The sequence below is a fragment of the Mytilus galloprovincialis genome, chromosome 10, assembly GCF_965363235.1.
Source record: "Mytilus galloprovincialis chromosome 10, xbMytGall1.hap1.1, whole genome shotgun sequence".
Taxonomy (NCBI): domain Eukaryota; kingdom Metazoa; phylum Mollusca; class Bivalvia; order Mytilida; family Mytilidae; genus Mytilus; species Mytilus galloprovincialis.
In genome coordinates, this window is record NC_134847.1 from 56,249,437 (window position 1) to 56,276,093 (window position 26,657).

Consider the following 26,657-nt stretch of genomic DNA (forward strand, 5'->3'; position numbering starts at 1 on the left):
GAATATCATTACTAATAAAAGGAGATAGTTATCAAAAGTACCAGGATTATAATTTTATACGCCAAACGCGCGTTTCGTCTACATAAGACTCATCAGTGACGCTCAGATCAAAATAGTTAAAAAGCCAAATAAATACAAAGTTGAAGAGCATTGAGGACCCAAAATTCCAAAAAGTTGTGCCAAATACGGCTAAGGTAATCTACTCCTGGGGTAAGAAAATCCTTAGTTTTTCGAAAAATTCAAAGTTTTGTAAACAGAAAATTTATAAAAATGACCATATAATTGATATTCATGTCAACACCGAAGTGCTGACTACTGGGCTGGTGATACCCTCGGGGACGAAACGTCCACCAGCAGTGGCATCTACCCAGTGGTGTAAATAGTTATCAAAAGTACCAGGATTATAATTTTATACGCCAAACGCGCGTTTCGTCTACATAAGACTCATCAGTGACGCTCAGATCAAAATAGTTAAAAAGCCAAATAAATACAAAGTTGAAGAGCATTGAGGACCCAAAATTCCAAAAAGTTGTGCCAAATACGGCTAAGGTAATCTACTCCTGGGGTAAGAAAATCCTTAGTTTTTCGAAAAATTCAAAGTTTTGTAAACAGAAAATTTATAAAAATGACCATATAATTGATATTCATGTCAACACCGAAGTGCTGACTACTGGGCTGGTGATACCCTCGGGGACGAAACGTCCACCAGCAGTGGCATCTACCTAACAGGAATAACTGTATGTTATTCTCTGGTTCATTTTCTCTCGTGTATATTTTACTCAATAACTTACTTTTGCTTCTCGTTTTATCCATTCAACCACTACTTTTATCCATTTTAGTTTTGCCTTTATATGTTGTTTTGCTATTCTTAATATGCTTTTCAATATAATTCTTACTTGATTTAGTTTGTTGCAGTAAATATGTTTATGAATACTTAACAAGTACATGAATGAATTATTCTAAAGGCATATATCAAGAATCGAACATTTTAGAAATAAACAAATATTAAGAAGAATTTTAGAGAAACTTCCTTCGTTTAGAACGCATAGTATCATCTATGCATCGTCAATTGATTCCAACCTCTGTATACAAATATGCATTTGATTTCCGAACATTTGATTGCTCAAGTTAAATGTGGTCGAGTGGCCTGGATACTGAATATTCATACAGTTGTTTTCTTTGCATTTGATGTACCCAGTCGAATGCTGATATGTCACATATATACACATTACGTATACCTTCAGTATCCAGGCACCTCGACTACATCTTACTTCATATTCTGAGATGAATGATTGTTAACAAGACATCGTTAAATTTTTGAAAGCTCTCTTACTAAGTATTTTGAAGCTAAATTATTTTTGTATTGTCCCTTCAATAGATAGAAGAACCACGGGAAACTAGTTATATTGAATATATAACCCACACTGAGTGCGCATAACCTTTGATAGAAGTACTGGTAGTAAAATAAATATGAAGTGGTGCAATATATATCAATTGAAAACGTTTGGATTGTGTTATATATGAGCGAATCACAAATTCACCATAAAAAGTAAAGTATGATAATATATCATATTTATATCTATATAAGCAAACATCACAAATATTTGTACATGTATATAGAATGGAGGGGTTATATTAAACAGCATTAAACCTCGTAGCCTTGAAATGTGTGCAAGTACCTTTATTAGTTGACCTAACTTTTAAATCAATTAATTAATCAATAAGTGGTTTTTTTTTGTAATGAGAACCACATATGCTTCTCCTCTTGTTCACTAGTTTTGGTATCTATAAGAGACGAACTACGTACAGGGATTTGTCCATTAAAAATATAGGAGGTAGCATTATCATTTCTGCTTTATAGATTAAGTCTTCTAAATGGATAACTCAAGTGTTGGTGGTTATATTGTGCGTGCTCATATATATCCTAAGAACGACCATTTGGATCATTCGAGAAACTAGAATGTTCGACAAATGAGTTGATTTCAGCTTCCTGTTATGTATTTTTAAGTTCTATGTAGCAACATCAAAAAAGTACCTGCATATGGAGTATATATCTCTAAGGATTCATAATTTGAAATTTGAAGTATTTCTTTCAAGTATTTTACGAATGCCAACCCGAGATGTGTTTAAGTGTGTGTAGATGCTCTCTTTTTTATACACCAGGTATTTCTATTTGTCTGCAATCTAACTCAACATTTTTCATTTACCATATGGGACAATGATTCAATTCATTATACAGTCACTAGAAATTAATATATCATACAAACAAGTATAAGCAAGTGATAACCCTAAGATATGTATGTCCACTGGATCTCAATGTGTTTGAGATACAGGTTTAATACAAATACATTTTTGTAATTATAAAAGTCTGATTATTAAACCCAACTGTGTTAGCATAGGATATTTATGCTGTCTTTTTTTTTTTTATTTCCATAGACAAATTAATTAATATTTCACATGGACTAGGTCAATGGCGAATAGTGTGCTTTCAATTTGTCTTATTTATAACTCCCCATTCATGATAAAAAAAAACACCATGGGCGTCGTCTGTGACCTTAATTAACAAAAAATGATAAAATCTGTTCACGAAAGCCATGCTCACAGTAACGAAATTAGGAAAAAGGTCTAAAATTATCTGTCTGGAATACTTATGTCCATACCAAAAATAGTAACACTGTTCTTTATATTAATGTATTAGTGTATTATAAATATTTTTACTATATCATAACTCCAAAGTTTGTTTGATAGTTAGGTTTAACAAAACACATTTTAGACCTGTCTTGTTTTCTATTCTGTTGTGTTTTATTGTTATTCGCATTATCATACTATAATGCATGTTTAAATGCGTCGGTGGTGATGTCGGTAAACATGGACTGCATGCTGCCCATTGCGGAAGGTCAACATTTGATGAGTTTTGAGCCAAGAAAGACGGTTCAGAAACTTAACATCGTTGCTTCTTTTTTATAGTGATGAAGATAATAACAGTGTTGACTGTTGTAGTCCAATTTTTTAACATTTTTTAGAAATAGGTCTGTTTGTTTTATTCACACATGGTTGACAATATTATGGATTCTATGCGACTGTCATACAAGTGGGATGTTTAGCTTGCTGTAAAACCAGGTTTAATCCATCATTTTCTACACAAGGAAATGCCTGTACCAAGTCAGGAATATGGGTTGATCTTTTGACTTTGACATTTTATAAAGGACTTTCTGAATTGAAATTTCCTTCAAGTTCATTTGTTATTTCACTTTAGCAATCCCGTATGGAGATGACCAGGTACACATTGTTTAATTATCAGCCACATCGTAAAATAAAATGTTGGATTTTTATTTGATAAAAATATAGATACAAATACGGTATACAACAAGTGATTAAAACCTCAACAAGTATGTTGCTTTCAAAGCACAATATCGTTAGACATACCAGATGTCTTCAATTTTCAACAACGTATCAGATAAAAAATGTAACAAAAATATGAAAAAAGGGAATATATATATATATATATATATATATATATAAAATATATAAAAATATGAAAAAAGGGAATATATATATATATATATATATATATATATATATATATATATATATATATATATATATATAAAATATATAATGCTTGTAAGCAGTAAAGTAGCAATAAAATCATTTGTGAAATAAAGTATGTTATAAGTATTATGGTGTTTTATGAAAATCGAACATTTTATTTTAAATTTAAAAAAAACAATTGTTGGCTTTATATATTTCTATATCTGCTTTATCTATATCATTCTGCAATTCCTTAGCGTTTAAGGTATAGTACTTTAAGCTGATTTTCTTAAGTTTTAATTAATCATCCTTTTATTAATCTTATTTGTCTTAAAGTGAAATGTCACAAAATCATCTGGCTTTTGCATTTACATGTACATTTACGACAAAGCAAAGAGGTTATATTGGGCAGTTATGGTAAATATAACATCGAATTTAGTAAAACAAGCTATATACATGACAGATAGAAGACAAAAAAATGTCAGATATAATCTTTTAAAATCATGTTTTCTGTCTTTTATACAGTACGATAAATAAAATACCAAATTTCTTACAAAAGCATTAACAGATCGAATTTAGATAAGTTGTTTTATCGATGCCAAATATATTGAACAATATTAAATCAAACACACTTAAAAAGTTAAAATACAGAACGTTTTTTAGAGTTAAATAGTGGGACCTGTCTGCACTAATGTAATAAAAAAAAACTCGTATTGTTCTACCTATAATATCTACACAATTTATAAGGTAAATGTCATTCTGTTTTATTTCAAACTTAAGCATCTGCCTCGTCTCTCATTCTCAGTTTTATGTTCCTAACTTCAAGTTCATCTGAAGAGTCGTAGACAGGATTCTGTACACCCTTCTTCATGAAGACCTTGACATCCATTTCTTCATACAGAGGTGGTTTTTCATCTCCCAAAACGTACTTTGGTGGAAGTTTCATTCCACCGGTTTTACCGTAAGATGGAGGAGGAGTTCTGGGTGGAGTTGCAGTTGAGTAGATAGCATTGTCATAAGCATTTTGTTCATTTCCATTTTGATGGGCATTCTCTTTTTTCTTCAGCCGACGACAGCACATTGCTGTTAGAATAATTGCTATGATAAGAATCAATACTGCCAATACACCAATCACGGGCACTGCAAAATAGATTTTTTGGTATTTTATTGGATATTTGTCGTGCATATATAATTTTGATCACTTTAAATTAATATTTTTTACAGCCCCCTTTATGCAAATAAGCTTAATAATTAGTGTACTGAAATTTGGTGTTATATAAATGGTTTAATTACACTTTGGTTACTACGGTTTTTGTTGGGAATTCGTGTTTCTCTGTCTTTTGTTTTCTGTGTTGTGTTTTTTTTTCTGCCATGGCGTTGTTAAGTTTATTTTCGTTTGGTGAGTCTGAATGTTCGTTTAAAATCTGGTACTCATTATGTATTTTTAACTTTGCAAGTCTGTATTCTTAAGCTGTAAAGTACAATAAACAAAAACACGATGAGAATGAAAGAAATTCTCGTTTCAAGTAGCAACACAAATCAACTTATTTGGAAAATATCTTTTAATAAGCGACAAAACAAAATAACCGATTAAATCAGCTCTAAATCTTTAAGAATGGCACACGAAAGAATTACTGTTTTGTGTATTAAAATTTAAACTGGTACGTAAAGTCAATTGGTTTGTGTTCAGAATTTCAGACTGGTCTGTTTTCATAGAAGAGAAAATCAAAGTACCCTGATAGCCTTGAATAAACGACAGACCCTTTTCTACAATCTCTGATCTATAAACGGAGACCTTTCCATACTGCAAGTGGCATGAGGTCTGTTTCAAACTCTTATAGTAATGATGAAAGTCTTTATTGATTTGACTGGTATAATTCGACCAATACAAATGACATTCGGACCGTTTATCAAATCTTAATTGTGCATTATTTGTTATATATATATATAGTCTGTACTCAATCTTAAAGCTCTAGTTCGATCGTTTTTTATACATATTTATACACTACACATATATGCAACATTCCAAGTCAGGAACATAGCGAGATTTAAACACAGAAACGGTGATTATGCAATCGGTCGGCTCCTTTCGTTTATTCAAATCTTTTTACAGGTAAACTCTCGACAGAGATTTGATTTGTGCAATTAGAACCCTTGCTTTCTGGGAGATTTGAGACCATGTGATTGTATGTGGTTTGTATAGTTACATCTAAATAGTGTTCTCTAGATAACTTGTATTTCAAGATTGATTCTAATGACTAGAATGCAAAAAGTAAAACCAGAAAAATTACTAAACTCCAAGAAAAATTCAAGACGGAAAATCCCTATTTAAAAGATGATAAAACATCTAAAGCTCAAACACACCAAACGAGTGGACATCAACTGTCATATTCCTGACTTGGTATAGTCATTCTGTTATGTGGAAAATGGTGGATTAAACCTGGTTTTATAGCAAGCTAAACCTCTCACTTGTATAACAGTGGAATGCAAAGTTCAATTTGTATTTGATTTTGACTAGAAAACTATTAGACCACTATCGTGTCAAATCTTACATATAATCATATCTTTCTTATTTTCTTCATCGTCTCTCTTCAATTGATTAGGCATAGTCGGATCGGATGATCCTACAAAATAAAATCAAGTTTGAATATTGTTTCGCATAAAGAATAATTAAACCTATGATATGATTTATATACAATTTGAAAAAAATTAAGCACACATATTTAGATCAATTGATCGAAAATTATTATTTAGAAGATAAATACATAAACTATTTTCTTTTGACATATTGTCAGAAATGTTTTGTTCGGAAAAATCAGTATTAGGCAGGTTAATATGTTAATATGTCTATTGTATATCTTAGAAGTTGCCTTATGTAACAATTGAATGATAGAATTTATTTAAAGGGATACAATAAAATTGGAAAACCATAATAATCAATAAAATATTAATTATAAAAAAGAAGATGAGGTATGATTGCCAATGAGATAACTCCCAACAAAGAGACAAAATGACACCTAAAATTAACAGCTATATGTCACCGTACGGCCTTCAGCAATGAGCAAAGCCCATATCGATAATATGTCGATAAAATTCGTTACCTCTCTTATAGACAGCTACGAGGAAACGACAGGCCGCGACATTACCCTCGTGATCAACAGCAACATACATGAGCAGATGTGAGCCTTCTGGAAATTTGCTATTGTTTTCATAATCAGAAATAAAATTTTCTTTTTTTATGCCAACGTTGTCTGAAGCTTCTGGTTTGTCCCAGCTAATAATTTCGTCCTCAAATGCAGATATTTCTGATGGACATGTGCTGTACATTGGTGGATGATTGTCTGCAAGTATAAGTATAAATTATTTGAGAGTATACGTCACTGAGACAATAATTTAAATAGCACAAAATATGATATAAAAAAAAAAGCGGAAACGTATCCCTTTCACAAATTCATACATAGCCGACAACCAAAGCGGTGTGATAGTTCGACAACGTCTAACATTTTTGAGCCAATTGCGTATTGATATTTTTACTTTGGTGTACCAATAATCGAGAATTGCCCAAAACCCATTTTTCAAACACAGGATTCTGACTGACTACTTGACATTCAAAACTTATTCTGAACAGAGCTTTGGTGTTTGTTTCAGGCTGCTGAGACGGATTATTATATCAGACATTCCGCTATCATGTTATTGATAAAACTTTTTTTTGCATAACGTATTCTCATCAATTGATGTTACCATTTACCAATTGTAATGTATAATGTTCAATAATTATAAAACAAAAAAGGAGATGTGAGGGTATATGTAATTATGAAAGCACACACAACGACAAAATGGTGTTACAAAAACAACAAAGATTGAAAATAACTAAACTTCCCAATTTACCGGATTTGAGCACCGGTAAACTACCGTCGCCTTTTATCGTATAGCAATTGACATCAAATCATCATTTACTTCCATCAAGATAATGATGACATATATATTCATATCTATGGGTAAAATGTATATGAATAATAAAAAATCTACAAAATTCATATCTGACCTATAAATACAGAATTTCCAGTCCAGTTTTGTATAACGAATGTAATTCCTAACGAGAATGTGTCCAAAGTACACGGATACCCCACTCGCACTATCCTTTTCCATGTTCAATGGACCGAGAAATTGGGTAAGAATCTAATTTGGCATTAAAATTAGAAAGATTATACTATAGAGAACATATTTACTAAGTTTCAAGCTTAAATTTCATCAAAAACTATCTTGACCAAAAACTTTAACCTGAAACTCCCACTTTCATTTTCTATGTTCAGTGAACCGTGAAATTGGGGTCAAAAGTCTAATTTGGCTTTAAAATTAGAAATATCATATCATAAGCAACAAGTGTACTAAGTTTCAAGTTGATTGGACTTCAGCTTCATCAAAAACTACCTTGACCAAAAACTTTAACCTGAACGGACGCACAGACGAACGGACGGACGAACGAACGGACGGACGAACAAACGAACGAACGAACGAACGGATCCACAGACCAGAAAACATAATGCCCCTCTACTATCTTAGGTGGGGCATAAAAATCTACATTTAAATTCGCAATTGTTGAATATTAACCGTCTTTTGTTTAGACCTATAACATAAAACGTATTTTAACAACATTTAAACTTACCGACAACATGAACTGTAATGTGACATGATGCAAACCGTCCATACTGATCTGGGGGATGAGACTGGGCTGTAATAATATGAATGTTTTTGCCGCAAGAGCAAGGAACAGCCTCGATAATTTCCTTGGAGTATTGAATCTTGTATGTTTTTCCAGAATTGTCAACCACAGTCAGGTTCACAGATCTACGAATGTCAATAAACTTTTCTCTGTGGGTATTGATAATCAGTGTACCACTTGGACAATGTTTGAACGATGGTCCTGAAAATAAAAATGTCTGCAATGTAAGCTTGGTTTACCTTTTTAAAGTCATATGCCTTATCTATGACAAATTTTCTTAATTAATTTCAATAATTTATATTGTGCTCCCGTTTTACTATTAAAAATTAAACAAAAACAAAAATCTACATTTCAATCGGAAATGTCATCCCCTCATTGATAACACATAAAATATGATATTCATCATGTGGACGATTAATTGTATAAAGCAGATATTTCTACATTTGGCACACAAAGTTATATCAATTTTATCAATTCAACACTTAGATAACTTCAATATACACGTATATATGCACACATGTACCTCACTAAGCAGATATTCTGTGAATTCAATAAACTGTGATTATTGCTTAAAAGTTTAGTTTTGCTAAACATGTGTTACACACACACACACACACACACACAAATGAGCAGATAGTTATGTAGATGAAAAACACGCGAGGGTACCGTTTTGTATGTCTTAGAAATTAACGATGAAGCGGTACCAATTATAAATACAACTATTCCACTGTTATGTAAGCGCATTAAACAAACACTTCAGTAAAATAGACTTAGAATTCCAAAATTATTTTAATTCATTTGAAATACTCGATGTTAAAAGCCAGTGAAAATCCGTGACGTTGTTACATAAACAAAAATAAGGTATTGATATTTTCATATTAAAACATATATTTCTTAATTCTTATTGTAAAGCCTGAACCACTCTGTGAAACAAACATTTAACTACGAATAGTAAGTACTTCAGTAAATTTGATTTAACAAGACAAATGCTAACTGATGATACCCCTGTCCAAATACTTGACGGAAAACAGAAAGTCGGTGAGTGATAAACCTGAAAACGTATCACACGGTATACCCGAATAATATAAACTCCGAAACCAAATTTCAAGAATCCTTGTAATGTAGTTTCTGAGAAAAATGTGACGAAAAGTTCAACTTGGATGTCATGTGTAAAATGGTGTAATTGTTTGGTAAACAGGAAGTTGTTTAGTGGGGAATCTAAAAATGCATCACATGGTATATCCGACTCATAAACACTGAAACTAAAGGAGTAGGTCCAGTAAGACCCCTTTTTGGCCCCAAAATATAGCAGTTTTACAAAATTGTTAAAATGTAAACTTTTAGTCATTCATTGGATAGTAGAAAGGTTCTGCTACATAAATATGGGCTCTTTTTGCCAATACAATGCACATATATTGAGAACTAGCACCATTAATTCATGCTAAATTACTGAAATCTTTACAATTCCAGCATTTTAGTTAAATTTTAGACGGTTTCTGTGTAAAACGAAAGTGGCCGCATTCGTGTTCATCCAAAATATTGAAATGGAAGTTGTATTTAATGATAATACATAACATATATAAAGATTGAGGATGAACACGGTTGCGGCCACTTTCGTTTTTGACAAAAACCATCTGAAAAGTGACATTTTTTCGCATATTTGGTAGATTTCTCATATTTGAGCCAGAATCGGATCGTTTTTAATGACTAAATAAGTTAAAATCTTTCACATAAATTAATTGCATCATATGAAATAAGTGTTTAAAAAGTGGTCAAAATCTTTCGTCAGATGAAACTGAAATTTGAGGCCAAAATCGGTCCTTACCGGACCTACTCCTTTCAGAAATCCTTGTAATGTAGTTCCTGAGAAAGATGCGTCGACAAATATTCATTGGATGGACGAATGGACGGACAAACAGAGGTAAAACAGTATACCCTAACTTTTTTCAGCGGGGTTTTAAAATGTCAATGATAACAGAATGTAAAAGAATGCTCAATTTGAATAAAGTGAACGCTTTAAAGCATTAAACCATAATTATAAACATGTATGTTAATGCAAATACTATTCATGTCTCCTTTACAACATGAGAGAGAGGAAGAGAGGACGAGAGACATATGTTAAATTACTTACCAGTATTTGGAGGAAGAGTAGGTCGAACAGTCGTTGGTGGAGGTGTTGTGTCTAAAAAAAGAAACAATTTGTTTAGAGTAACAGACAAGGCAAAGACTCCAGATTATTGAAACTTTATTTTGGTATTCATTTGGATAGAGCAATAATTAATGTGAACAAGATCTGACCATACCAATTGAAATATTAGTATAAGCTTTAAAAGGTGTACTAAGGATACGATTAAAATTTAGACAGACTTTCTAATACTAATACTGTCTGGTTGCTTATACTAAGTGTAAAGCATGCTAAATACAGAACATAAATTCAAATTGATTATATAGCATTTAAAAGCAGCAAGAAAAAATAAATCAGTCATAGTTAGATGACTTGAATAATCGTCATCTCAAGCTTACCATCACACACTGGACAACACTGTCCTGGAATCATTTTGGGATTTGCACAGTACACACAGGCTTCTGTACGACATGACCAATCTAAATATCCTCCATACTGGTATTGGCATACGCATGTTTTACAATCTGTTTGTTTAATGGTGCTCATGTGCTGGTATTGTATACCATTGAAGGAGCATGTTGATGATTTAGGTGTAGTTGGGGCTGGTGTGGATGTTGCTAAGAGAAAAAAAAAAAGCAAAGCAAACAAGGTGCATATTATTGAAGCAACTTTCAAACAAGCCAAGTGTAGTCAGTTTATTTAGTACAATAACTTTAGTTAAAAAACTATGGTATCTGATCAAATAAAATTATTGAAACAATCCGAGCAATAAAATAATTTTTAATTTGAATAATTTGTTTTCTGTAGGAAATATAAAATATGTGAGGATATAAATCGTTTGCAAAGACTGTAAAATACAGTCACAAAAGTTTCTGAAATGACAAACTTTCAATTGTTTTTTTGCAGATAGTAATTTACCAGGGCAAACAGGACAGCATTGACCCGAGATTTTGACTGGATTGCTGCATTTCGGCTGTTGACAATCGTTAATCATGCAACTCCAGTTTGGTTTTTGTCTGTTCCTCGAAAAACAGGTACACATCATGCAGTCTGTTTTCCAGATATTGTGACCCAAGGGGTAAACTTCTCCGTTATATATACAGCTTTGACTGACTTTCGTGGGAGCTGGAGGTGTGGTAGTTGCTATCGAGACAAAGTAAACATTTACACAGATGTCTACATAAAGGTTTGATATCGTTCAAATTAACATTCATAGATAGCAGGATTGAATATTTTTATATGCACCAGAAGCGAAGAGCAAAAGGTTGAAGCATGCGTTCTTTAAAGTGCAGAGAAGATGGCTATGATATATGAAGTCTCTAAAGATAATTAAAGGATACATTGATTATCTGACATTACGGTATGGTTTCTTCTTACAGTTACAATGGTCTTATTTACTCAAATTTTAAATATATTGGAATAGAAAAACCTACTTTTGCATGTACATATTGGACAACCCCTCTCATCAGTTTGAAATCCATTTTCACAAAACATTTTACAAATGGGTCCACATTCATCTGGTGGTTTATCTACATTGATATAAAAAAACACTTTTGATAAATGAATATAAACATACTTGAGTTACAAATTGTACAACCCTTTCTCATCCATTTAAAGGATTAGATTAAGTGTTATAAAAAAAAGTCATACAAAGCGCTAGTGTCAATTATTGCGAAACAGCAAGAAATTTGTATTTCCGAAGACCAAGTCAATCAGTTATAGTTTTGTGGGGATCAAAATTGAAAAATCTAAACTCAATATCAACACTAAAGACTTCAGAGACAACATACAAAGGTGGCTGAATTTGTGATAAGTCTAAAGGAATAGCCTTGCAATTGAAATCAAATCATCATTTACTTCCATCTAGATAATTATGACATATATATTCATATCTATGTTAAAAATATATGAATTATAAATAGTCTACAAAAAACCATGCCAGGCCTATAAATATAGAACTTCGATTCCTTATTATGAGTTTTGTAATGGTTTCTTATGCAACTCCATTATGGTTTCTGTCCGTTCCTCGAAAAACAGGTACACATCATGCAGTCTGTTTTCCAGATATTGTGACCCAAGGGGTAAATTTCTCCGTTATATATACAGCTTTGACCGACTTTCGTGGGAGCTGGTGGTGTGGTAGTTGCTATCGAGACAAAATAAACATTGACACAGATGTACACATAAATGTTTGATATCGTTCAAATAAACTCATCATAGATACCCAGGACTAAATTTTGTATATACGCCAGATACGCGTTTCGTCAACAAAAGACTCATCAGTGACGCTCGAATCCAAAAAAGTTAAAAAGGCCAAATAAAGTACGAAGTTGAAGAGCATTGAGGACCAAAATTCCTAAAAGTTTTGTCAAATTCAGCTAAGGTAATCTATGCCTGAGGTAGAAAAGCCTTAGTATTTCAAAAATTCTAAATTTTGTGAACAGTTAATTTATAAATATAACCATATCAATGATAATTCATGTTCATAAATACCAGGATGGATTTTTTTTATATGCATCAGAAGCGAAAAGCAAAAGGTTGAAGCATGCTTTCTTTAAAGTGCAGAAAAGATAGCTATGCTATATGAAGTCTCTAAAGATTATTTAAGGATACCTTGAGTATCTGACATTACGGTATGGTTTTTTCTTACAGTTACAGTGTACTCATTTTACTCAAATTTGAAATATATTGGAATAGAAAAACCTACTTTTGCATGTACATATTGGACAACCCCTCTCATCAGTTTGAAATCCATTTTCACAAAACATTTTACAAATGGGTCCACATTCATCTGGTGGTTTATATACATTTATATATATATAAAAAAAACATTTGATAAATGAATATAAAGAAGATATATATGAAGACCAAGTCAAGTCAGTTAAAGTTGTTTGGGGATCAAAATTGAAAAATCTAAAACTAAATATTAACACTTAATACTTCAGAGACAACATACAAAGGTGGATGAATCTGTGATAAGTCTAAACACTTAAGGAATAGCCTTGCATTTAGACAGATGTACACATAAAGGTTTGATATCGTTCAAATTAACATTCATAGATAGCAGGATTGAATTTTTTTATATGCACCAGAAGCGAAGAGCAAAAGGTTGAAGCATGCTTTCTTTAAAATGCAGAGAAGATAGCTATGATATATGAAGTCTCTAAAGATAATTTAAAGATATCTTGTATTAATTTTATTATTTTATATTTGACTTTCGTACATGTTATATTAATGAATTGAAACTCTGTAGTTGATTTATGCCATCAAATCTTTGATTGTGTGAACACCTCTATTGATTTAGTGTTTAAGTGCTTTAGTGTCTTATTTTAACAGGTAATGCATTCAGCTATTTACCATGTAACATAAAAGTGCTTTATTAATTTGAGTAATGTGTACGCATACATATATGTTCCTTGTAAATTATCAACTTAAATAATGCGCATGTATGCAGCTATAAAGCATGCACATTATTCACTTGAATGATATACATGCAAACAGCTATGGGCTATGCCATGGAACTTTGCTCATATATTTTATTTGATATGAACCATGTGCATTATTAACTTCAGTAATATGTACGCAAACAGCACTGTGCCATGTCCATTATAAAATTAAATAGGTATCAAGATAAGAAAATATATTGATTTAAGCATATATGTCCTATAACAGACTAGTATATTCCATTCCCTCTTTTTAATTTCAAGTTGCCGAGTTTTGTCGAATGTGTTCCAATAACAACTTTGCTGTATTTTCAAAATCAGACCAAACATTTAATATATCATTTATCTTTGAAGTTAATTCTTTATGAATTTTCTAATCCAATTATAATATACTTTTACCAATTTTGGTTATGTGATTTACACATTTCATTTAAAGGACATAAGGTGTTCACAAAAGTGTAAAGACGATACCAATTTCTGGCTCACTATTCGACTACTCCAGACAACATGATCTTTGTGGTGTATTACATTTATACAAAACATTATATAAAAATGTCCAAGGGGATTCAGTTCATTCATTGTCAAGCATTTCACAAGTGTATATAGTGCAGTGACATCTAATTATAATGATTTATTGTATTCGTTTCCGACTATAGGATATGATTCTTGTCTGAAGCAATGACCACTACAACTCTTCAATGATACATAAAAGGGGGAGAAAGATAACAAAACTTGAAGAAATAAAAAGAGGGATTTTGTAAGATATAACTTATTTTGTTTACCATCACAAACAGGACAGCACTGCCCGGGAATATACTTCTGTGATAAACATGTAATTTGAGGACAATCAACAATTCTACATGTCCATTCCGGATTTTGTTCTCCAATTTTAATACAAATACAAGGGTTGCAGCTATCTGTGCCGACCTCAGACCCTTCTGGATATTCAATTCCTTCCTTTGTACAAGTGTTACGTGGAGGACTAGTGGTTGTTGATGGGGCCTTTGTTGAAGGAACATCTATAATTAAAATAAGAGTCTAGCAAAACAGTTTTTTTTTATACATATAGTGAACAATATAGTGGTAAATTGAGTAATGTCAAAATACGAATGAATCTTTGCTACATAAACATTACAAAATGCTTTAAAAAATCTGTTAAGGGTTATATCAATTTAAGTCTTATCAAACAATTTCATTATGACAAGCGCTTTGATTTATTATCGTCAATTAATCCTCTCTTTATACATTTAAGGCGTCCTGGTGCAGGTTGTAATTAAATTGTTGTTGTTAAAATCACTGGCTTCCAGCTGAGGACTAAAACCAATTTTCTTATTTATAGTCAGTTTGAACAAAACTAGAATGTTTCCTTTAAGTTCGTTTCTCAACACAAGTTTGTTAAGTATTTTTATTAAAATATTTTGTGTTTGACAAAACTTATCAAGTCTGTCTTGATCCACAATTTGTTCACAGTCGGAATGTTCGGATGAGAGCTTGACACATGGTGAAAACACTGCTTTATTGTTGAAAACCCATGTTGCAGTGTTGGCTACTTTTCTATGTGTATTGGTTGTTATCACATTGACGTATACTTTACACCCTTTGTAGTTATATACATGTCTATACGGATAACTTTTCCCATAAACACGAAAACCCCTAATCTCATCTTATTTCCACGTAATGCTTTTTGTCGCTTTATTTTTCTTAAGTAATCTTTATTCGAATTGTGCTTTACTCAGACCACAATGTTCTTGCCATTATGATATTGTATTTGTCGTATCTGCGTTCATCCTCTGAGGGCATTAGATTTTCGGAGGAGGGGAAGACATTTTATGGAAATGAATATCTTTACCTGTTATGTAAAAATAAATTATGTCGACAACATGAAACTAACTATTCTGGAACACAAAATATAGAACATAATTGTGAACAAAAGGGAATATGCATAACAATGTGTATTTGTGTAATTAATATATCTATATCCATTTGTTCCCCTTTCCATAAGCAAGCATATGATTATAGTTAATTAGCAGAGAAATAATTTGTTATTGGTATTGTGTCTGTTTTCAAATTCAATCAAAGAAACAAATTCCACCTTAAGAAGGGTATTAGTTATATATTATTAGTGAATAATGTTATCTTGCAACGTTAGAATATGTTCTACAAAGAATATTATTCACGCTGTAACCATTGATTTATTCCCGATCTTCTGTTATTTATCTTCAATTTAAACATCGGTAAATTATTGTAGCCTTAATATTTTGTATATCAAAGCTTGATTAACTATTCAAAACAACTTATTTTCACTGTTTACTTCACAAACACGAAGCTTTATTTGCTCTGGTCGATAGTTATGAAAGGTACTAGGATTATAATTTAATACGCCAGACGCACGTTTCGTCTACATAAGGCTCGTCAGTGACGCTCAGATCAAAATAGTTATAAAACAAAACAAGTACAAAGTTGAAGAGCATTGAGGACCCAAAATTCCAAAACGATGTGCCAAATACAACTTAGGTAGTATATGCCTAGGATAAGAAAATCCTTAGTTTTTCGAAAAGTTAATAGTTTTGTAAACAGGAAATTGATAAAAATGACCATTTCCAATCTTCTTGTGTAAAACACAAGATACAAGTACTGTTAGTATAAAACCACGTAGCCAGGGTATTCGAGAGACGAGCCCCAATTGATTCAATATTTATAAAGACTATTAAAGTTGAGATTGAAGTTAAAGCTTCGTGAACCCAAATACCCCCCCCCCCTTTTTTTTTGTCTTCTCAAACACATCCTGGCTACGGACCAGCACATTATTGTACTTATTTTTAAATTCAACATTTAAACATAATTCCGATAAATTCAAACTCTTGATTCATAAACATTCAAAGCTTATAAGTTTGCATGTTACTGTCACAAACTCGACAGCATCCAACATATGTAACATTTGTGAAGTCGATATGAAACCAAGGGCATTGGACTGTCGATAAACAGTTCCTGTTGTCAAACGATCTTTTCAATTGATAACCACAAATGCATGTACCATAAGCATTGTGCATGCGTATTTCTGACCCGACTTTATTTTTTTTTCTATTTTCGACGCAAGAGGGTTTTTGTTTCATTATGCTTCACAGTAATAGCTTTGGTGTTATCTATTGATTGATATACTGTATTTAAATCAATAGGAATGCACAACTTAGAAATTATGTTAGAGGTGTTCATAAAAGCAACATACCTGATACTTGTCTATTTGTCATATTTAAAATGCATGTCACGTTTTGACATTTATTTTCCCTTTCTAGTTGTTTCCCTTTTACAAGAAAAATGCAATGAATTATACGTTATATTTTTGTATGCACTTGTTTTTTATAACCTTAGTTTTGAAAACCTTAATGTTCAGTTAATCATTTCTAGACATTTATCAACATGAATATGAGTAAATTTTGAATTATTAATCATCTTTCAAAGCATTTGTTAATAAAGTCTTTCTTCTATGCAATTTCCTGATGTTATTATTCAAACTGATTATTGAAGCGATATGCTTGAATACATAAGTGTAATGCCGACCCTAAAAAAAATGCTATATAAAAACGTAAGCATATGTATATTGCATTGTACCAGCACAAGTTGGACAGCATCCCACAGTCGTAATATTTGTGCAGTTTGATGGAAACCAAAGACATTGGACTGCCGGTGAACAGGTCCATGTTGGTAACAAATCTTTCCCATAATAACCACAAATGCATTTGTCACAACCATTGTTTCCTCGGATTTCAGAGCCGATCACAAAATTCGTTCCATTTCTATAACAGGAAGCAGCAGGCTTTTTGGTTGTAGGCGGTCTCATGGTTGTAGTGGATAAGTAATCTGTTAATCGAGTTAGAAAGGTTGCATTTCGTGTATGACGATTACGGTAAATATTTGAATGAATGCACACATTAGAACAGTAGTTCACAATGAAAGTAACTGGTTCATTTTAGTAAGCTCCTAAATCAAATTCCGTAAAATAGTTATAATACATAAACTGCATTTTTCTCCAAATTTTAAAATGAGTTAACATTTTAACGAAACATTACTTCCAAATACATATACTGTACAGAGAATTCCATTAGAAAAAAAAATTAAAAAAATATTATCAATAATATAATTCAAATAATTCATTATTAATATTTTAATCCTAAAGATATATATGAGACCAGTTTAGCAAATCGTGTTACATAAGGGTTGTAACATTGTGGCACATTTTACGAAACTATACAAAGTTGACCACAAACGAGGACACGTGGAAAAGCACAACTTGATTAAGTAAAGAGGTCGAGAGTTCAATATATGAATATGTGAATAGATGGTATATCAATGAAAACTTTATTTACGATAACTGTGTTCAAACACGAACATTTATATTTAACAAAAAACTTATCAGGATGGAAGTCTCCGTAGTAAGTAACTGATAGGTTCGTTGTCAATACCATATTTTTGTACTGTCATATCAAATGAATGAAGTAAGATGCTCAGTTTAAGCGACTAAAACATTTTTGAAGTAAAAACGATATTTATCACGATGAATCTTATTAAAATAATTGCTTTCTTAGGCATACAAATTACTACATTAATTTATTATGTTATAAACACAGTATGTCTCAGTCATCTTATAATGTTGTAAGAAAATAAATAAGTTTATATAAAATATTTCAGTATTTTAAACTGTATACATGGCTACTGTACCTGAAATTATGTTAATAGAATAGAGATAAGAAGTTTATATTTTGAGAGATTAAATGGATTTAAATATTGAATGATAAACTTGCAATTGTTAGTATAAGTTGTATTGTAATACTGATTACAAGTACGTTCAGTCCTTTGTTAGTTTAAATGTACTGTCAATTTGTTATGATTCTGATTAGTATATTTTAACATTATATTCGACTTGACAAGTACTTTAAAATGGTTATGAGATTACACTGGTTTTTTTATGATTTTAAATATGAAGTATGCTGAATATTTTGATTTCATTATTAAATGACTAACTAATGGCTGTTTCCTCATGGCTTAATGTCTTTGTGTTAAGTTATCACAACATGTAACTCTTGCATGGATACATGCTAATTATGTCATGTGACCAAGACATCATTTCATCCGAATTCAAAATGCATCACCAATACTTACATTAACACATTCATCGTGATTGCATGGTGATGCATTTTGAATTCGGATGAAATAATGTCTTGGTCACATGACATAATTAGAATGTATCCATGCAAGAGTCACAATAACAAATGTTTGATCACTTTTCACAAAATATAAACCACAACATTAACTACAAAATGTTAAATGATACTTTACGAAATCTGAATTAAATACTTTGGTTTTATATTCATTTCTTTATACATAACTTTTCCTGCTCACTGTTTTCAGAAAAGGGACGATGATAACTTAACACAAAGACATTAAGCCATGAGGAAATAGGTATATTTTTGAAAGCCACGATAAGCACCACCATTGCTATAACAATTCAAGAGCAATATATAATAAATATATTGGGGAGGGGGACACACATATTACCAGTGACACCTTTCCCTTTATAATCATGCAAAGTGAGTGTTAGTATTTCCAATACCCGTACCAAATATATATTATGTTACACTGTGTGAGTATATTTTATGATGACGTAGCATTTACCGGTGCAGATAGGACAGCATCGACCAGGAATATTTGTATAATTGGCGCATGATGAATCCCAGAAACAATCTGTCACCATGCACTGCCAGCTTGTAGTATCATACAATTCACCATTGGCAGATGCAGTATACATGCATGTGCAACGTTCACAGTAATTATTTCTATTTATAGTAGCACCCATTGGGTAACGTGTTCCATTCTCCATACACGTGGAAGACAAGGTTGTGGTCGGCTTTAGTGTTGGTGTAGTTGAGGTTGGTACGGGCGTTGTTGTTATTGTGGTTGGCATATCTGGTATATTGAAATACACTCATTCTTATAATGATACAATCTAGCAGGAAGAAGGGAACAATCAAATGGTACTAAGTACTTATTTCAGTTTCAATGAAAAAAACATGTACTATATAGACTACACTTTTACACTTATTTTTCAAACATTAAAAAAAATACACTTTTTTGCTTTAGTCTTTACACATAGGATTTAACTACATATATCCATTAAAAAGACAAAAAATATAATCATTTGAGTTTTTAAGTTCTGAAAATTACAATACTAGACTAAGTATATTTATCTACTCATATACTCTCACAATTCTAAATGTGAACGCTTGTGTTTTTACAGTAGGTATTTGATACACGCACTGGTCTTTAAAAATAAAAAGAATACTACTAAATTGTAAACGATAAAAATTAACAAGACGTGTTCATGTACTTCAAATTAGTGTCAATATTTTGCTCTCATATCTTAGTGTGTTTGTTTAGTTATTTTAGATTTTGCAAATGGACGCAATTAGTTTGATCAAAGTAAACAGAATTATCTTCAATGCATAAGTATAATGGGCAAACATAAAAGTATGTGCATTCAAAGCTATGGATAAAAGCAACAGAGGATCAATTAATAGAAAAAAGTAAAATTGGAATGGAATAAGCAAATAGCTAAAAGTTATTCTAAAGTTGTCGTTCAGGATAGAGACCAACAAAAAAGTATGTGTGTTTACTGTCACATACTAAAACAAAAGGGGTGGGTAGGTAGGTACTTATTTTTAATTCTTTTTTACATTGAGTCTATGGGAGCAACATTGTGACTTTAACAGTGCTTAATCAAAAATGACCAAAAACGCTTTAAAGTAGGGGATAAAAATTAGGGTAGGTAGGGGTACAATAAACACACATACTTTTTTTATTTGGCCTAGTAACGATTTACCCTACAGTTTTAGTTACTAATTAAAAGTAGGTAAGCAAGGTCAAATATGAATATTTACCATTCTAGAATTAGATACATTTAAGGGGCAAATGTTAACCAAATGTTGACATTAACAATAACTGTTATCACATGGCTCTATTTTAGTAAACAACAAAAACTGAAGTGACTAGAGCATCAGTGTGATAACATTCTTTCCAAACAACTCATACGTTTTAGATTGTTCCCCAATGTTAAGGTAGTTAACTCTTGCTGTGCACTTACCGTCGCATACCGGACAACACAAATTAGGAATCATCTTTGTTCTGTAGCATGGAAGTCTGGGACAACTAATAGAAACACATTCCCACTGTTGTTTACTATTAGGATCTTTACATAGACAGGTTGTGCAGGAATCTTGTTGGCGGCGGTGTCCGATTGGATAATGTTCACTTTGATAAGTGCATGTTGTAGCCGCTGGTGCCGTGCATTCGTGAGCACCACATCCGTTTATACAACATTTCTGCTTGTTTGGACATCCAGAATCGGTTTTACACATTTCAGCACAAATTCCTACACCTGATGCTGCAGGACAATCACCATCTTTGACTTCTGTAAATACAAAGTAATAATTTATCAATACTTTGTGCATGTGATTCCTTATATTTCATTACGGACACAATTATGGGGTTTTGATTATCAGGATGAAAATCTCCTACTCAGATGTAAAATGTGTAATGAAAAAAAATTAAATCATTGGATTAACTACTCGTATAGTGTAATAATTCACTAAGATAACTTCTAACTTGGAGAAGGAAATCGAAAACAATAAGTAGGGTAAAATTTTGCTCGCTACCTTGGTAGCTACATAAGAAAGCAAAATGTAATAGCTTTTATCATCAAATACTTTAGTCTTAAGGGTTCCGTGTTTCTATACTTCTTTCCTTATTTCTTCGTACACCTATTTTTTTTATTTTTTTTTCAAATTAATGCATTTTTGTTTTTTAATGTTGAATTATGTTTTCAGCCTAATGGGTTCGATATCCTGTTCCTCTACTTTTATCTTGTAGGGTTTTTGTTATTTCGTATAACAGCTAAATTTTTGAACAGTGACAGACTTTCCGTAACGATTATTTCAACGCGAAATAGGTTGTAGATGTGTCGATATCATTTGCATAAGGTCGATTTATATCCTTGGCAGCCATGTGGTATGATTGCCAATGAGAACTGTCCACAAGAGACCAAAATGACACAGACATTAACAACTATATGTCACCGTACGGCCTTCAACAACGAGCAAAGCCAATATCGCATAGTCAGCTTTAAACGGCCCCGTTATGACAATGTAAAACAATTCAAACGAGAAAACTAACGGTCTTATTTATATAAAAGAAATAAACTAAAAACAAATATGTTACAAACAAACAAACGACAACCACTGAATTACAGGCTCATAACTTGGGACAGGCACATACATAAATAATGTGGCGGGGTTAAACATGTACGTGGGATCCCAACTCTCCCCAAACCTGGGACAGTGGTATAACAGTACAACATAAGAACGAACTATAAAAATCAGTTGAAAAAGGCTTAACTCATCAGATGGAAGCAAATATGTATATTCATGTATATTTATTGTTCTTGTACATTTTGGTTGATTTATTTGCTGTCTAATGGATTTTAATTCCCTATATCTCCTTTTATGCATCGTAGCTTATATGATACGGTAAATTCATGTTTACTCACTGATAACATATGGAAAACGAGTTAACAAGTTAAGTTTAAACAGCATACGTTACATTTAATTTTTAATTTGTGGAAGTACATTCACACATCCATAAAAACTGACAAAATCAAACGCTGTCAATCAACAGAACAAGGGAAAAACAATTGCCATTTTTCTAAAATGCGATTCCTAAACGCTACTTGCTCGTATGGAAACACGTATCATCTTCAAGCATACTCACGCACACACCATGTCCATTAAAAAGTTGATAAACGCTTTTTAAACATGTATTGAAAGACAGGCATGTCTCAAAGTAAACATTTGAGCCCAATGATCCCCAATTTTGGCTTCGGATTTAACTCTCTAGTGACCAAAATGTAGATAATAATACTTCAAAGAAGCGTTACATGTCATACCTACCTTTCTCACACGACTCTCCTTCATAGCCAGGTGGACAAGAACACATTGGTCTATATATTCCATCAATGCAGCTTCCGCCATTTTGGCACGCAGGATTACACACAGCTACAATAAGAAACGATAGATACTTTCATAAATTCAATTTTTAAAGAATTTATATTAAATTTCAATGATCCACAGATTTTGCTATTATACACTGTACAAAAAGTTGAAAATCACTTCTATTAAAATTAAAAACCAATTGTTCAGAGAACAATTGTAGGTCTTTCCACTAGTAAAGATCTATTTTGATATTGAAATATTAAAAATCAGTTTAAAATGTTAGTTCCTATGGCTTTATGATGTATTTATATGAATTTAAAGCAAAGGTCAAAATCTAGAACGTCATATCAACCTATGACCTTGACCTCAATTTCAAGTTCACAAACCAAGGACCTTAAATCAAAAGACCCAAGGTCTTTAATATGTTTGGTTTATAAGTAATATCACTTTACGCGTAATTCTAAATGTAAGATGGGCAAAAACTCCCATTTATTGTCTGCGCACCCTTTCAATCAAAATATACAAGTAAGGACATGTCGCAACTAACAATTTATGAAAAATTATTTGTCGATATGTCATAAGGTATTTGAAAATAAATGAAAATAAGCCAAAATCAAATTTAGAATATGACCTTGACCTCATTTTTATTATTTTCGACCAAGGACCCCAAATCTAAAGACCCTATGTCTTTATCACTTATGGTTTACCATTTAGAAATGCATATCACTTAATTAAATGGAAAAGGGGGAATAACTCTCATATGGAGTCTCCGTAAAGCTTCGGTCCAAATGAATATCCTAATCCTGAAGATGTAACGAGCAATTTGGTAAAATAAATTTGTCGTAATCTTTAACGGTTGCGAAGGAGTAGTGACCACAAGAAAAACAGTGTTTGGGGAGATAACTCTTACAACGTAAAGTATTTTGTTACACAGTTGTAAAGTTTTAAAGCGTATAAACTATACGATACCATATTCCAAATATCTAAGCGACATCTTTTGAAACATCAATAATACGCAAGAAAAAAAATTAGGCGGAAGAAAAAAAAAAAAAAAATAATAATAATAATAATCAGAACAAATTCAATAGGTCTTTCCACGGAAAGGTGGAAAGACCTAATTATATTTCAATATTATCATCTAGATCATGAGTTATATTTGCAAACCCGTCAGTAATATTAATTGGCCACTATAGTAGTTATTGGGCTTTGGAAATGCTGGATTAAATAGTTAATTATTTCTTTCGACTTTTATTCGTTTTTGTGCCAAAGATTTTAAATTAATTTTTGCCACACACAAACAAACACATACCTAATTTGTCCATGGCAACCAAACTTACGTGTTTCACACTGTTTCCCGGTATATCTTCCATCGGGACAAACACACACAGCTTCTCCGTCTCTGCCAGAACAAATTCCATTATTTAAACAATGAGGCGTGCAAACAGCTGGAAATAAAGGGAAAATTACATCTCTGACTGTTTTGATTATTATTGTAGTTTGTATGGCACGAATACATTAATGTTAGATTCAAGTTTTACTCACTGACTGCATCGGGAAAATGAGTTAATGGGTTAAGTTTAAGCAGCTAAAGTCACTTTTTATTTTTAATTTGTCGAGGAACATCCAAACATCCATAAAATCTGACACAATCAAACGCTGTCAATCAACGAAGCAAGTGAAGGGAATCATATATTAGTAACCATTCCATTGCATTATCAAAGTCAGTTAAACTTTTAAAAAATATCAATTTGCTGCTGTAAAAGTTTACCAATACATATAAACACCAGGGGTCTATTTTTTTACCATGGTGCACAACGAGTTTTACAAATCGACTTAATGTGGAATGGCACATGGCAAAATATACCAATCACATGGTATGTGTATGGTTACATAAGTGCTTTTCGAGTATATATGTCCTGAAGACTTCAGATCATCTTTTGTTATGCATAAGATAATAACCATCTCTATTTAAACAAACAAATAGTAACGTAATGGATTCATGATAATTTATACATACCAGATTCACAATGTGTCCCGGAAAATCCGTTCGGACAGGAACAATAGTCTCCTGCGGGAGACCCGCCATTTTCACAGACAATTTCTTGGGTATTGGCATCTGCTTCTACAACAGTACATAAAGGGATTTTAAAGTTTTAAACTGTTGATTAACTTGTGGAAGTAAAGTTTTATTGTTCACTAATTTATGCGTTAAATATAGTATATATGAAAATGATAACAGGAATCGCAAAACAATATTGGGCAATACAATAAAGAAATAGACGCACACAGACAAAATCAGGCATGTTCATTATCGCCCGACTCGGTTCATGGGTTCAAACACAAAATCTCACTTTTAAACATTGCTTACATCTTCTTCATTTAAAATTTGTTTAAAAGTTGCATCATTGGCAATCATACCATATCTCCTTACTTATTTTTATTTTAGGTTGCATTAAGTATTTGTTTGAAACCTAAAATTCATTAATTTAAATAAAAAATACACGTACATGCAGAACCCCTTTTATCAGAAATATAATTAATAAAGCAAAACCGGAAATAAAATTAATAAAAACTTACTGATGGAACATTGGCCATATTCGTCACGTGTCCATCCGTCACAACATTTTGGTGTACATGTTGACTCCGTCACATTATACTTAACACGATCAATACAGCCTTGTTTAATCTTATAGCTACAATAAAAAAAAAGCATCTATGTTATTGGTTTGTTTTTCTAAATATAAAGGTGAGCAATTATTTCTGACTTTAACTTGTGAAATGTTCGATTCGTAAGTTGTACTTTTTACGTTGCTCACTACACTTGATTTTGTCTTGCTGATGTATACGAACTGTTTTGCTAGTATTTTTAAATACACATATGTTATTGTTTAATTGAGTCCTCCTCATGGTGATAAAATAGTGTCTGATAAAAAAAAGTGTCTCTATGGTCTACACGTTAATGTTAATACCCATATCATTGATTGTCATTGGTTGTCGTCTGCTATATTTGTTTTAGAGTATTGTTATAGCTTAAATCCGGTCGTTTGTTTTTACAAATGTTTCATATTTTGCATGCCAGGAACTTTATAAATTTTACATTTCCTATAAGATACGAGTGTTACTCGTTGTTAAAGGTCAGCCGTACGTTGACCACATCCTCTTATTTTGAATTTTAATAACAGTGAGTATTCCTTGCCTGTATCTTTTTCTGTAGTAACATATATCAGAGGAGTCAGTAGGTGTAACTTGACATTTCCTGCAGTACTCAATTGTCTGTTGATATGTTTTTATCTCCCAATCACAACACACATGATCTTCATCATCACGTGAGGGACAGTGTCTGTGTCTGAAATAAATAAAATAAAATAAACAAAATAAACAAATAACGCTGGTAGGTAGCATTGCCTATCGTAACTGTTCTTTAATCTTGTTTTTAACATATTCATTCATAACATGTTTTTTTAATGATTTATAGTTACTGTATCAGTCGAATTATTACGAATTATTTCTGATTAACATCATATGAAGGGACAGAGTTCTCAATTCACATGTACTTGTCAAAAGTAACATATTTCGTATTTATAAGTGATTGGTATTAACTCTTGATAATTACTTTGTTTTGTCTAAAACTTTACGACTAAGGAGATAGTGCAAGTTTTTCAGTTGTGAACTTTCCCTTTCTATGTAGCAACAAGCATTTTAGCAGCAACTGTATATGAAATATGTTTCTCCAAATAGTGAGATATCCAAGATCATGCGTATCTATCATGACTTCCTTGATAGAGGGTGTTGCCAAG

The 26,657-nt window shown here is 32.0% G+C and overlaps 1 protein-coding gene across 15 annotated transcripts in view; it reads right to left on the minus strand.

Moving 5' to 3' along the window:
• Positions 1-3,802: 3,802 nt before the first annotated feature.
• LOC143047895 (uncharacterized) overlaps positions 3,803-26,657 on the minus strand; it is a 43,263-nt gene continuing 20,408 nt past the window's right edge. For 3 of the 15 annotated variants that reach the window (XM_076221220.1, XM_076221219.1, XM_076221218.1), the window contains exons 2-19: positions 26,057-26,206; positions 25,438-25,553; positions 24,878-24,982; positions 24,198-24,305; positions 22,819-22,923; positions 20,958-21,284; positions 19,493-19,783; positions 17,432-17,680; positions 14,605-14,841; positions 13,087-13,182; positions 11,813-11,908; positions 11,298-11,522; positions 10,778-10,996; positions 10,386-10,436; positions 8,198-8,455; positions 6,633-6,872; positions 6,084-6,155; positions 3,803-4,671 (exon numbers count right to left, since the gene is read on the minus strand). In XM_076221220.1, the coding sequence (XP_076077335.1) occupies positions 4,307-4,671; positions 6,084-6,155; positions 6,633-6,872; positions 8,198-8,455; positions 10,386-10,436; positions 10,778-10,996; positions 11,298-11,522; positions 11,813-11,908; positions 13,087-13,182; positions 14,605-14,841; positions 17,432-17,680; positions 19,493-19,783; positions 20,958-21,284; positions 22,819-22,923; positions 24,198-24,305; positions 24,878-24,982; positions 25,438-25,553; positions 26,057-26,206 (3,310 nt within the window). In that variant the 3' untranslated portion in view covers positions 3,803-4,306. The remainder of the gene's footprint in view (positions 4,672-6,083; positions 6,156-6,632; positions 6,873-8,197; positions 8,456-10,385; positions 10,437-10,777; positions 10,997-11,297; positions 11,523-11,812; positions 11,909-13,086; positions 13,183-14,604; positions 14,842-17,431; positions 17,681-19,492; positions 19,784-20,957; positions 21,285-22,818; positions 22,924-24,197; positions 24,306-24,877; positions 24,983-25,437; positions 25,554-26,056; positions 26,207-26,657) is intronic. The other 12 variants (XM_076221226.1, XM_076221225.1, XM_076221221.1 and 9 more) reach the window with 12 other exon arrangements.